This window comes from Lepus europaeus, chromosome 20 (genome assembly GCF_033115175.1).
Source record: "Lepus europaeus isolate LE1 chromosome 20, mLepTim1.pri, whole genome shotgun sequence".
Lineage (NCBI taxonomy): Eukaryota > Metazoa > Chordata > Mammalia > Lagomorpha > Leporidae > Lepus > Lepus europaeus.
In genome coordinates, this window is record NC_084846.1 from 32,564,784 (window position 1) to 32,578,319 (window position 13,536).

Here is a 13,536-nt window from a genome sequence, read left to right on the forward strand (position 1 = left end):
GAAAGTATAGCAGGAGAGACGTCGGGAGAGAGGGTGGGGGCGAGATCACTGGGGGTGCCCCCGCTTCAGCCAGGCTCCCAGCTGAATGCAGCTGCGTGTGCGACCTCAGCCCACCCCACAGGAGTCAGAGCCTCCCAGCTGAGCCCATTCAGCCCACATCACTGAGGAATAATAAATTGTTACTTTAAGCCCCTAAGTTTTGGAGCCATTTGTTATTCTACAATAAATAACTGAAAAAGAGAAATATTTACAATTCTTCACTCTTTTTCCTGGAAGATCTGTTATTCCTGTCTTGGAACCTTCATAGGAGTTGAAAACCAAGGCCTGAACCCTCTTTCTAATGCAATTATAAGACACAATTACACTGAGCACTTAGGCACGTAAGCAGAGGAGGACCGACTGCCCAAGTGTTGTAGGCTGACCAGCTGCTCTGAAGGCTGGCAAGTATGCTGTCTGGGTGGCCTTTCAGGTGGACATGGAGCTGCCTCGTCAGACTCCTCTTTCAGGAAGGGTGTGCAGCCAGCAGGCAGGGCACGGCCACCGGTCCCTCGGGGCCTGCCCTCTGCAGAGAGCTGCTTTTACCTGACACCCTTCCTGGAGCAGCCCACATCCAGCGCCTGGGTGAGGTGGGAGCAGGAATCTCTGACTATCTTGGCCCAACATGGGGTCACGGGTGGACACTGCTCTCTCCAGAGCTCCCTGCCAGGCCCTTGTGGCCTGCGTCGCGCTCTATTCCTCCCTTGGTCTAGTCCTGCATCCTCCTTCCTTTTATAGGTGGTGATCCCCAACCAAACAACTTGCACCCCACACTCTGCCTCGGTGCCTGCTCTGGGAGAACCCAGCCTGTGGCTGCCAGGAGGAAGCTCTCCGACCGGAGGCAGCAGTGTGGTTTGCCTGCTATGCTCTGGTGCTCTGCCCTCAGTCTGATTCCTGTACACAGGCAGAAGAGCTTCCTCCAGGTTGGGAAGATGGAGACGCCCAACCTATGACACCAGGACATGCCTCCTCGCAGAAGGCCACAGGGCGGGCAGTGAGCGGACCTGGTTTATCGATTTTTGTAAGAAAGCCAGGGAACAAACTGTATTTGGTAACCACTGTCTCCAGTTTATTTAATAGTTACTTTCCTCCATTTGCTTTTTTTTTGACAGGCAGAGTGGACAGTGAGAGAGAGAGAGAGAGAGACAGAGAGAAAGGTCTTCCTTCTGTTGGTTCACCCCGCAATGGCCGCTGCGGCTGGTGCACCAAGCTGATCCGAAGGCAGGAGCCAGGTGCTTCTCCTGGTCTCCCATGTGGGTGCAGGGCTCAGGGACTTGGGCCATCCTCCACTGCACTCCCGGGCCACAGCACAGAGAGCTGGACTGGAAGAGGGGCAACCAGGACAGAATTCAGCACCCCAACCGGTACTAGAACCCGGTATGCCGGCGCCGCAGGCAGAGGATTAGCCTGTTGAGCCGCGGCGCCGGCCTCCATTTGCTACTTTTAAAATCCCCTCTGAACTGGTCAAATGCAGAAGTCATTTATTGCTTTTGCTCCCTCCAATCGAGAACTTGTTGAAGGACGTTCTGCAACTGTGAGTTCCTTCAGAAATGATTCATAGTGCTAAGTCGTTTAAGATTCTGAGAAAATTACTTTTATCAGCACGAGATCCAAGAAAGGCAGGTGGTTAGCTCCCTGCAGAAATGAGAAAGCCTGCCCCAGCTGTCCTTCCCTCCATTTCTAAGCTGGGTGCAGCCAAAGACACAAAGTTGATGCAAGTTTTAGCAAAACACAAGGAGGAAGCCATGGCTGTCAGTTTCCCATCTGCACCCTCCTGCTTCCGGTAGGCACTCCCCTTGCCTATAGGGAACGAGGTATTCTACAGTGGCTGGAAGTGCCCACCACCATTGCACCACCCCCTGCTGCTACCACCACACGCATACTCACCCCAAGCGCAGGCAAGTAGCCTGGATGCAGCCTGCAGTGTCCAACCTTCCCATCTACAACCCTCATGGGTACTCAAAGACCACCATCCCACCTTGGTGCACTGGCAAGATCTAGCTCTGGGTTGTCAACTCTTAGACACTTTACTACTTGAAACCTTAAGCACGTTTCTCAGGGGGAAGCGTCTGTTCCCTCCTTTATAAAGCAGGCCATACTCTGAGCTAGGGGGACAGCGACCAGGATTCCATGGCAGTGTGTGGCAGACCCCAGCATGAGGCCTCACAAGTGCTTAGGACTTGGTCGCTCTCCTCAGCATCTCCTGGACTTTCTCTACACCCAGTGAAGTGACTGTTCTCACTCAGAGTTTGCAGAACCAGTACCCAGCCCACAGCCAGTGAGTGGGAACAGAGATTCAAGGCAGGCAGGCTTGTTTGACTGCACGGGCCCTTCCTTTCACCAACTAGATGGCCTCCAGCAGGCGGCAACTGGGTCCAGCAGCCACGCTTTGAGGCAGCAGTGCACCTGCCCCTGGGTTTCTCTGGACATTATCTCCTTCAAAGGTCTGGTTTCTGTTGGAAGCCAGGACGCTGGGAGAAGTCCTTGAGGACAGTGTGGCAGACCAAGGGCTGAGGGCTCCACAGGCCAAACCCATGGCAGGGTCAAGGTGCCTGTCTGAGTGCAGGGCTTATGCTTGAGGGGCCTGGCGGTGCTTTCTCTGGGACAGGAGAGTCCCAGGGATGCCAGCATGTGATGCGCTCCCTGTGGACATTCAGCCTTCATACCTGGACAGACACAGGGCAAACAGCATCTCTCAGACAGGGGACTGGTCCTCACGGCTGGGACATTCCAACACCCATTCCCTCAACCTCTATTTTAGGAGCTTGGAATCAGGCATGAAGAAGGTGTTCTCATGGAAGAGACAGAGAACCATCTTCCCATCAAGCTCCTAATGTGACCCTCTATTTCCACAGTCTCTGTACGCCGAATATACCCCATGGTTGCCAGTTTAAACTTCCCCAAGAAGAGCTCTGAAACGCACTCACCAACCTGCAATGGCTGCCCCATAGACAAGGCAACACGCATGCCTCGGTTCATCAAGACCCACGGTCTCCTTCCAGTTTGTCTGCCAGCTCTCCTCCTCCCAGCTCCAACCATAACACAGACGGTGCGCTGTGCTCAGGCCCTGCCCTGCACTCCACCGCCACGTTCTCTCTGCTCATTTCAGCAAGTTCTGCAGAAGCTCCGGAGAGGCTGTGCCTTTTCTTACTGCTGGATGCATGCGGCCTCACTGTCCACTAAGCTAATGTGCTCGGTCTGGGGGAGGTGGTCCCACGGGTGTGATTCGGAGCTAACGGTGGATGTGGTATCTGTTACTTCTCAGGCCTGCTCTAATTACGGCAGACATGCACACAGGCCCCGGTCCTCCCGGACCCAGTGCGCTGCTGCAGGGCCGCCATTCCAGTGGAGGGGACGCCTGTGAAGAAGGAAAACACTGGGCTCCACGCCAGGGGCCCTGGAATTTAACCTCAGCGTGGACGTGGAAAGGACAGAAGACTGGGAACGTTGCTTCGCCTCTGAGTTTCGGTGTCCTCACTTGAAAAGCGAGATCCAACATTTGGCCCAGCTGCAAAATGCTACCTGGCTGAGATACCCAGTCTGTGATCCTTGAGCCCACCTGGCCCGCTCCTGAAAACATCCAAATACCAATGACTCAGCTGTCATTAGGAGGTCAGACCTGCAGGAAATCACGCGGACCTCGCAGCGGCAGAAGCCGCCTCTGGTAGAATTGGATCAGGATGAAGACTGATCAATGACTCAAACCTTTCTTTCAATGTTTACAATTCTTCTCAATAAAAATATTTTCAGTAAAATAAAATAGAAAAAAAAAGAAACAGTTTAATTGCATTCTTTGGGACATTTAGCTTAATAAAATTTACACTAGAAAAGCATTATTTGTAAAAATTTTATTTTACTTTTATTTATTTGAAAAGCAGAAAGAGGCAGAGACAGAGACAGAGACAGAGAGAGCAGGCGAGCAAGATCTTCCATCAAATAGTTCATTCCCTTAATGCCCACAACATCTAGGGCGGAGCCAAGCCAAAGCCAGGAGCCCAGATTCAATCCAAGTCCCCCCACATGAGTGCCAGGGACCCTACCACTGGAACCATCACATGGGACCTTCCAGGATGTACATTAGCAGGAGCCTGGAATTGGAACCAGAACGCAGCCACCCTGCTGTGGGACGCAGACACCCTTAGTCATGCACCAACCGCTGTGCCAAATACCGGCCCCCAGAAAAATATCCTTAAAGAATCCATCAGCTTGGCTATTATTCTGATTTACAATTTTTATTTCTAAATGTGGCTGCTTTGGGCTGACATGCTGATTCAATGATGTAAGCAGAGAATTTGCTACATGTTGAAAGCAGTCATGGGGCCGGCACTACAGCGCAATGGGTTAAGCTTCCTCCTGCAGCTCTGGGATCTCATAGGGGTGTAGGTTGAGTCCTGGCTGCTCTACTACCAATCCAGCTCTCTGCTGTGCCTGAGAAAGCAGTGGAAGATGGCCCAAGTCCTTAGACCCCTGCACCTGCATGGGAGACCCAGAAGAAGCTCCTGGATCCTGGTTTCAGATTGGCCCAGCTCTGGCCTTTGTGGCCATTTGGAGAGTGAACCAGCAGAAGGAAGACCTTTCTCTCTGCCTCTCAAGTAAGGAAATAAATAATCTTTAAAAAAATACAATGAGATAAAAAGCAGTTACAACACCAACACAAACTGTGAACGGTGACCTTGACATTTGCGGAGGGGCACAGAAGGACCCTGAATGGAAGGCGCAGCAGGCTGGCCTGGATAGTCACGGAGAAGGAATGGCGTCTGGACCAGACTTGACGACAGCAAGGGCTCAGAGCTGGTGTCAGAGCACAGCCTGCCCATGGTCTTGGTTAGCCCTGAGCCTGGGACTCACGCTCTACACACAGCACATTCCTGGCTCTGTCTGTCTCACTCAGTAGACAGAGATGGATGTCTGAGCTCAGGCATACCCACACACATGGAAGTGTAGAATTACGGTGCTTGCTGATGGCTGCTGTCCTAGTCTACACTGCTGGCAGCCTGAGACCCATGGGGTAGTCGTGAAAAATCAATCAGATTTTTTTCAGAAGATATTTTATAGATTGTTCAGTCTGAGCCCCAGGAAGTCTACAGCCCCAGATTACATAACAAGGCAGGGTCCGGTTCTTAGAACGGCATAAATGCCTAAGACTTGCTGCCTTTTCGGTCAGAAAAACAGAGGCTGCACTGTTCCTGAGATCTCTGGAGGCCAGCTGGAGCGCTCCGGGATCCCCTGGGCAGGCAGCTCTTAGTGTGACTACATCCCAGTTCTCCCTTGCTCCCCGCTGCCCAAGGGAGGCGGACAGCTGTCCTTCCAGCAAGTGGACACGCTGGGTAGCCATCCGGAGACAAGTCTACTTCAGTACCCATCTCTCAGAGGAAGAGCTGCAGTGCTGGGCAGCAGGTGAGGCTTCTTTCGCGGCAGACACACCCACACACTTCCCAATGTGTGCCTGGGGCTGAAAATCACGTCCACGGCTGACCTCCCTTTTCTTCATCATCAGATGCTGGACATCTGGACAGGACGCCCAGATCCCAGCCTCATGGAGATGTCTTTGTTCCCATGGGAACCCTTCCCCGCCATCACCCCCCTTGCTCCCCGCACCGCCCCATGCCAGGATGCGGCACCACATGGGAAGGAGCCTGGTATAACCCACCTCCATGGCACAGGGGTCCCTGGCTGCAAGGTCACACACTCCCTATCACAGATGCGTGTGGGTCCTGCTTCTTACGTTACCCAGTTTTCAGCAGCCATGGGAGTGCCATCTCATCTCCAGATGTGTTCTGCATTCCCACGGAGAATCGTGGCTTAGCCTGACATTTGCCACCAGGTTCTGACTGCAGGCCAATTCCTCTTCCCACCTCGGGAAATGTGCACTGCCCTGAAGCAGCAAATTGGTCTCCCAAGCTGGACGTTTGCTACAAAGAGCCAAGTGGGGTGCCTGTGCCAGCTGGGTGCTGCAGCCCTTCACAGGCTGGCCTGCGCCGTGGGGCAGCAGCCAGGCAGGCGTCTTGAGGGGAGCTTTTGCGTGCCGGCGACACGTTTGTTGCAAAGCTGTGCAGCGCATGGGACGTGACACGTTCAGGACTCCCTGGTTGCTGCACGTTCATATTTGCCCTGAATGTTAACATCCCAACGTCCCCTATGCACTGATTTCTAATAGAGCATTTGCCCAGGTCTTGACTTTCACTATTTGGAATTTCCTCTTGTGATACACATTCTTATAAGCTATCCAGGCTACTAATAAGGAAAATAAAAATGCCAGCATTTATTAAGAGTCACGCACTGCTCTAAGCTTATTAGCTTATTTAAATCCTCTCAACAGCACTGTAAGGTCCTAGACTGGTGGCTTACACAAGAGGAGTGCATCTCTCACAGCTCGGAAAGTGGCAAGTCCCCGCTCCAGGTGGCAGCACGGCTGGGCTCTGCTGGGCACTCGCCCCCTGGCTGTGTCCTCACACAGCAGGCAGAGTGCAAGGGCGCGAGCTCTCTGTGTCTCTTAGCATTAGGACACTCATCCGCCAGAACCAGGCCCCTCTCTGGAGCTCACTGACCGTTTCTGCACATACAGTCACACCGGGGGTAGGACTCAACATACGGATTTGGGAAGTACACATTCCAGTCTGTAGCAGGTGGAAATGACTGGAATTTTATAAAGGAACAAACATGCTTGAAAACATGCTAGAGACAGCAGCAGCAGAATAGAAAACTAGAAGAAAGTTCCATAGGAAATCTCACAACTAAATAAAGCACACAGGAAACAAAGGGATGGGAATAAAGCTATAAGGGAGAAAAAGAAATGGTCTAACAGTCATATAAACAGAGTTTTAGGCAGAGAGGGAAGAGGAGGATCACAGAAAAGACATGAAGCCAGAGTTTCCCAAAATTCAAAAAACCCAAGCAGGATATATACACGGGGATTTCAACAAGTTCATAGAAATGAAATTAAAAGATACATTTATTTAGGTGCAAAAATGTTTTGCAATCCATGCATATAGATAGGTCTATGAAAAGCTCAAGAAAAATTCATATTATGAAGAAAACTACAAATAGATTTCCAAAAACTTTTGCACCAAAATAAAATTATTTAAATTCAACCTTCAGATGCAATTTAGAAGTACCCTTGTATTTTAAAAACACATATGTAAAACAGTATAATTTTCAGAGAACCAAAAAGAGAAAAATCATAAAAATAGTCAGGTGGGAAAAAAAAAAAAAAAAGAACCGATTGATTAGTTCAAAGGAGCAGCACTAAAGCTAACAGCAGAGTACTCATCAGAAAGGACTCAAAGGCAAGGCTGAGGCTCAATGGCCTCAGCTGCCCTGGGGAGCCTGCATCCCTCAATGGGATAAGCTGCCCCCCCCCCCCCCCCCCGTCCCTCAATGGGCTCAGCTCCCCCCCACCCCCACCCCCGCCATCCCTCAATGGGATAAGCTGCCCTCCGGGAGTCCACATCCCTTCCTGGAGGGCCTGGTGTGAGCCGCAGCCACTCCAATCCCAGTGCAGCTTCCTGCTAATGGCACACGCTGGGAGGCTGCAGAGATGGCTCCATTGGCTGAGTCCCTGTCACCCACATGGGAGACCTGGATGGAGTTCTATGCTCTAACTTCAGCCGGCCTGTGGGATGAACCAGAGGGTGGAAGACCCCCATCCCACTGGCCCCCTTTTCATCTCTCAAATAAATAAAAATAAATATTTTAAAAAAGAAATGATGAAATCCGAGGACAACAGAGCAACAACATCTTCTATGCGCTGAAAGACAAGAACCGTCCAGCACAGTATGCTGTTTCCTGGGAGGTGTCCTTTACAATTAGGGCAAACACAAAGACACGCTCCCACAAACAAAAGCAGAAATTATGTCAACATAACGGTACTAAATTAAATACTAAGGGATTTCATTAGGCAAGGAAAAATGACACCCGTCAGGAGCATGGAAATGGAAGAAAGACTGAAGAGCCACTGAAAGGATAAACACAGGGGACTCTCAGGAACTACTGGCTGCACAGTGCCATAAAGAATGTCTTGCGGTATTTAACACAAAAAGCAGGAGAGCTGCTTAGAAAGATAAAGTGCTCCAAGGCTCCTGCATTTGTCTGGGAAGCGGAAAAAGCCTAATTTATATTAGGATTAAATAAGTCTAGAAGTTTTATGGTACTCCTGTGTGATCACTCAACCAGACTTAAAAGCATGTGTAGCCAGTGAGTTTACAGAGAAGAAAAAAATGAAACAGCACAAAATACTTCTTTTACACACAAGGATGCAATAAAGAGAAGGAGAATATGAAGTAAGCAGAGAGCAAATAGAAAACAAAAAGAAAGCAGCAAATTTAAGCATAAATATATCAGTAATTACATTAAACACAAATGGACTACTACAAGTAAAAAACACCATCAGGCTCTACTGAAAAAAACACCCACCATATATGGATTCAAAGAGGCATCTCTTTTTTTTTTTTTTTTTTTTTTGACAGGCAGAGTGGACAGTGAGAGAGACAGGGAGAAAGGTCTCCCTTTTACCGTTGGTTCACCCTCCAATGGCAGCTGCGGCCAGTGCGCTGCGGCCAGCGCACCGCACTGATCTGAAGCCAGGAGCCAGGTGCTTCTGCTGGTCTCCCATGCGGGTGCAGGGGCCCAAGCCTTTGGGCCATCCTCCACTGCACTCCCGGGCCACATCAGAGAGCTGGACTGGAAGTGGGGCAACCGGGACAGAATCCGGCGCCCCAATCAGGACTAGAACCCAGGGTGCCGGCGCTGCAGGCGGAGGATTAGCCTATTGAGCCGCGGCGCCGGCCAAACAGGCATCTCTTAAATATTAGGGTGCAGACTGAAAGCAAAACATTGAGGAAAGATATCCTATGTAAGTGCTAGCCATAAGAAAGTTGGCACAGTTTTCCAACTGTCAACAAATTAGACATGAAGGCCGGAAGTGTTACTCGTGATTTAAGAAGGACATTTTGTAAGAATAAATGATGGGGCTGGTGCTGTGGTCTAGTGGGTAAAGCCACTGCCTACAGCACTGGCATCCCAAATGGGCACCAGTTCAAGTTCCAGCTGCTCCACTTCTGACCCAGCTCCCTTCTAATGCACCTGAGAAAGCAGCAGCAGATGGTCCAAGTGCCTGGGCCCCTGCAACCATGTGGGAGACCTGGAGGAAACTCCCGGCTTTGGATTGGCCCAACTCTGGCTGTTGTGGCCATTTGGGGACTGAACCAACATATAAGAGATTGCTCTCTCTCTCCCTCTCCCTCTCCCTCTCTTTCTGTAACTCTGGCTTTCAAACAAATAAGTAAATCTTAAAAAAATAAAAGATTTAATATCAGGAATGTATAACATCTCTGTCATTGCATGAAGTTATTGTTACAAAAACAGATGTAAAAGGAAAAATAGGGAAATATTTAATTATACTGAAAAATTTTAAGACTTCTCTTATAAACTAATAGAATAAGCAAGGGAAAAAATAAAGAAAAATGAAAGGATATGAAGATTTGTAAAATACAGCTGTGTAAACTTGTCCTAAATGACTTCTAATGCACTACAACAAATAACTGCTGAGTGTGCATTTACCCAAAATAAACACTATGGAGGCCATAAAACAAGTTTCCGTGGGTTCTGAATGATTAAAATAATAATATGTTTTCTGATCACAAAGCAGAAACAGCATGTTTGTGTTAAAAATAAATGCTAAAACAAAAAACACAAACTGTTTGGAAACATAGCAATACACTTTAGAATAGCCCACTGGCCAAAGGTAAAGAAAATGCAATGAAAAGTATAAATAATTTGGATCTAAATAACAAAACTATGACAAATTTTAGGGTACACGTAAGGTCAGGCTTAACAAACTCATCACATTGAGTGAACATACTAATAAAGAAAGGGTGAAAATGCAAGTTCTAAGTCCTTATTTTAAAGAGCTATGAAAAAATGGCAAATCCCTCACAAAGAAATTAATAGCAAGCAGAGAATAAAGAAAAAAGCACAAATGAATAAAATAGAAAGCAAAATACAATAGAGGAATCCAGAGAGACAAAAACTGGATCTTGTAAAGCACAATGAAATCATAAAACCTGAGGCAAGAGAGGCAGCAATTGCTACCATCACTACAGATCTCAGGACATTAAGTGACGGTTCAACGATGTTACAGAAGTAACGGTATGTCAGTGAAGTGGAAATTTCTAATGACATTGATAAATTCCTGGAAAAAAAAGACAGCCTGTGAAAACTGACACCAGAGGCAACAGGAAAGCAGGTTAATCCTCTGTCTACTGTAGAAATTGAATCTGCCACTTAAAACTCTCCCTCCAAGAAATCCAAGTTAGACACAATCACCAATGAACTCCCTAACACACCGGGACCCTATCTCACACGCTAGGAAGAGAGGAGACCCCTTCCTAGTGGCTTCAGGAGGCCGGCATAACCCTGATTCCAAAACATGAACAGGACATTACAAGAAGAGAAGCCCACAGGAGGCGCGTCTGGCCAGTGATGTGGCGGTCCAGCAGGGGACCGCTGTATCAGCTAGAGATTTTGTGCTGGGGTCACGTGTAACATAAAAATGTGATCACACATGTGCCAGAAGAGTTATGTTGAATCTCCCGCACATCCTTTGTCGAGCTCCGCTTCGTTCCCAAATAGACTGCCATTCTCTCATTGATGATTTGCCTCTTTGGGTTGGATAGTTTGCCTTTTTCATTGAACAATGCTAAACTTCTGACTGCTCTTACATTAAATCCTATGTACTTTATTATAAACTCAGACCACTCTTCTAAAGTAAGGCCTCAGGAGACACACTGGCTGCTTCATGACTTGGGCTTAAAGCAGTCGTGTCTTCTCGATATTCAGGCTTTATCTCCAACCCGCTGTCGGCTCCCCACAGTCTGCAAGCCCCACGCGTGCGTACCTGATGGAAGTCACCCACTTGCTGCACATAACCGGCCACTTCAATGTCAGTTTTAAAGATCCTCCAGACTTTTCTTTCCGCCTTCCTATACTCCTGGGATCCCTTCCAGTCCATGGCCATCAGGGAGCGCTCTGTCAGCGACGCGGCCACGATGACGTCCAGTTGGCCGTTGTAGACCAGAACCTGAAACGAAATCAGGTCACCAGTGAATGCGGGATTCAGAAGGTAAAGCTACGGAATCTACCCTGGTATAGACAGCGAGGCAGCCAGAAAAAAAGGGAACATGAGCTTCCCTGATAGTGCGCAAAGAGGCCAGCCAGGCAGATCAGAGGGGTCATTTCCTTCCTGGTTAGCCACACACACTGACCTGACATAAACTAAGCCTTGTCTCAACCACTGCATTTTTCCAAAAGTTTGATTCCTCAGTTGTCTGCATTGCAAAGGCCTTTCGTAGTTGCAAAAGCATTTGTGTGACACTGTCCAATGATACATAAAATTTTCCCTGCATCATGGCCAGGAGGACTACAGTTAGGTTTCAGTAGAACTAAGGGGTTCTGCACCGTAGGATTTCCATGAAACCCGCATGGCACTAGTTCACCTTCAGGCGCGGCAGCGGCTGGCGAGCCAGAATTCTGTCTGCCCTTGGTGACGCATATTGCTCTCTCCTGCACTGACTGCAGTGGCGACTACACTTGCTGGAAGCAGACAGATCTAGGGGTCTTCAGTCTGTTTACTTGCCACAAGCCCCCCCCCCCCACACACACACACTTCCTTTCCTTAAATGTAATAGCACACTGGTGTACAGTGGGGAGGCGCCTTCCTTTCTACCGTTTTCCCCAAAAACTGCCGGCTATCAAAGCAGAAACCATGCTAAGGCCCCTCCTCTCTCTTCTCCCAAAGCTATCTGCAATTGGCTTGAAAAAGAATTCAGATCATACCCAACGGTGCTAAAGCCATGGAACTGTTGAAGGCAGGGCCAAAGGACACTGCTCTTCAGGCAAACAAGGGTCAGCTCTTTGTCCAAAGGCTTAAAAGCACTGAGGCTCTGTCCCAGTAATCCCAATTTGTCGACTGTATTCTATAAGTCCAAAATTATTTTTTAAAAATCCTGTATTCATTGATTCATATTTTACCTTATAGTTCGAACACAATCTACAAATGCTGTAAGTGGTCAGTAATGAAATCCACAGTGGTGCAGGAAGACTCTGGGACACTGTAAAGCATTTAAAATGTTTTTTTGAACTACTACACAAGGTGGAAAATGCTCACCATATAATGTTAAGTAAGAAAGTTCAAAGTCAAATGTGAGAGTTCTTCAAGAAGTCAGAGGAAAACAGAATTGAAAAATGAGCAAATTGTGCAAAAAAAGTTAAATCCATGCGTATTTTTCTCATAATACAAATTTTCCATAAACTTTTTAAGGACTTCCCCCATATACAAAATTTCAGTTTTTTGATAAAATAAATGCATCTTTAATTCCATTTTCCATGGAATTTCTGAAGGATCCTTGTGCATATACATTCACATACAAAGACTGCAAAATGTGAAAGAAAATGAACACAGTTGATGAATTCGGATGCTAGGGATGTGTTTTCTGCTGCTCTTACAGTGTGTTTCCGCACTAAGATGAAGCTCATCTCCGATACTGCCCCGCGACCTCCAACAAGGAGATTTCCTTCAGCACCGCGCTCTCTCTGACCTGGCCCAGGTGAAGAAGCCCTTTGGTTGAATCTCAACCAAATGTAAAATGTTTCGCTACCTATGTTTCTATCTCTGCCTTCAATGGCTCTGGCTTCTTAAAAGGCTTAAACATAATGAAAAAGCCCAGGACTCTCACACGCCCCAGATCTTCGAGCTGCGGTGGGACAGGACTTGGTCGGAGATCAAAGACCCTGGGCCCCTCCTGGAACACACGTGCTTTCACGTCGCTCAGCCCCCACCACCGTCCCCTCGCTCCTACACACAAACCCAAAGGGAAAATCCTGATAGATTTAAAGCCTCTTGAAAACATTCAACCCCACTACAGTAATAAAATATTTGCATTGTTTATACAGAGAAATTGCCTCAAAGGCCTTGAGTACGTGCAGCCTATGCTAAACCTCCTGCAGCTGTTTTGGCCAGCAGTATGGAAGCAATTACACATGATCAGTACCAGCGGACAAGCCTTAAATACTTCGCCATTCTAGGAAGGCCTGATTGTAGCTGATTAACAAAGATAATCATGTACAAAGCAATTCCTCTTCTAGAATTCAATGCAAAGATACTGGTTAATTAGTGTCGATTAATTTCTGCTCTCATGCCACTAGAAGCAGCTTGCATTTTCTCCTATGAGTGTCTCCCAGTTACTGTTACTGGCTATCATCCCTGTATTCTGAAATCAACGTGAACTTTTTTTCATTCTTAAGGGACAACAGCAAACATCCATTGATTATAGCAAAACCAAGCTTACACACAGCATCGCAGAACAGGTTTGCTGAATTGAATTGGAATGAAGCTCACTCCTGAGCTGTTCCCCTTGTTTCACTTGGCATAAACAAGAGCAACAATTTTCTGGAACAAAGCAAGGGAGGGATGGCACATCTGCCTGGGTGATAGGTGGAGGCTTG

At 48.0% G+C, this 13,536-nt stretch overlaps 1 protein-coding gene across 3 annotated transcripts in view; it reads right to left on the reverse strand.

The window, feature by feature from the left end:
• CPVL (carboxypeptidase vitellogenic like) overlaps positions 1-13,536 on the reverse strand; it is a 145,190-nt gene that overhangs the window by 16,331 nt on the left and 115,323 nt on the right. For all 3 annotated transcript variants that reach the window (XM_062178615.1, XM_062178614.1, XM_062178616.1), the window contains exon 12: positions 10,931-11,113. In XM_062178615.1, the coding sequence (XP_062034599.1) occupies positions 10,931-11,113 (183 nt within the window). The remainder of the gene's footprint in view (positions 1-10,930; positions 11,114-13,536) is intronic.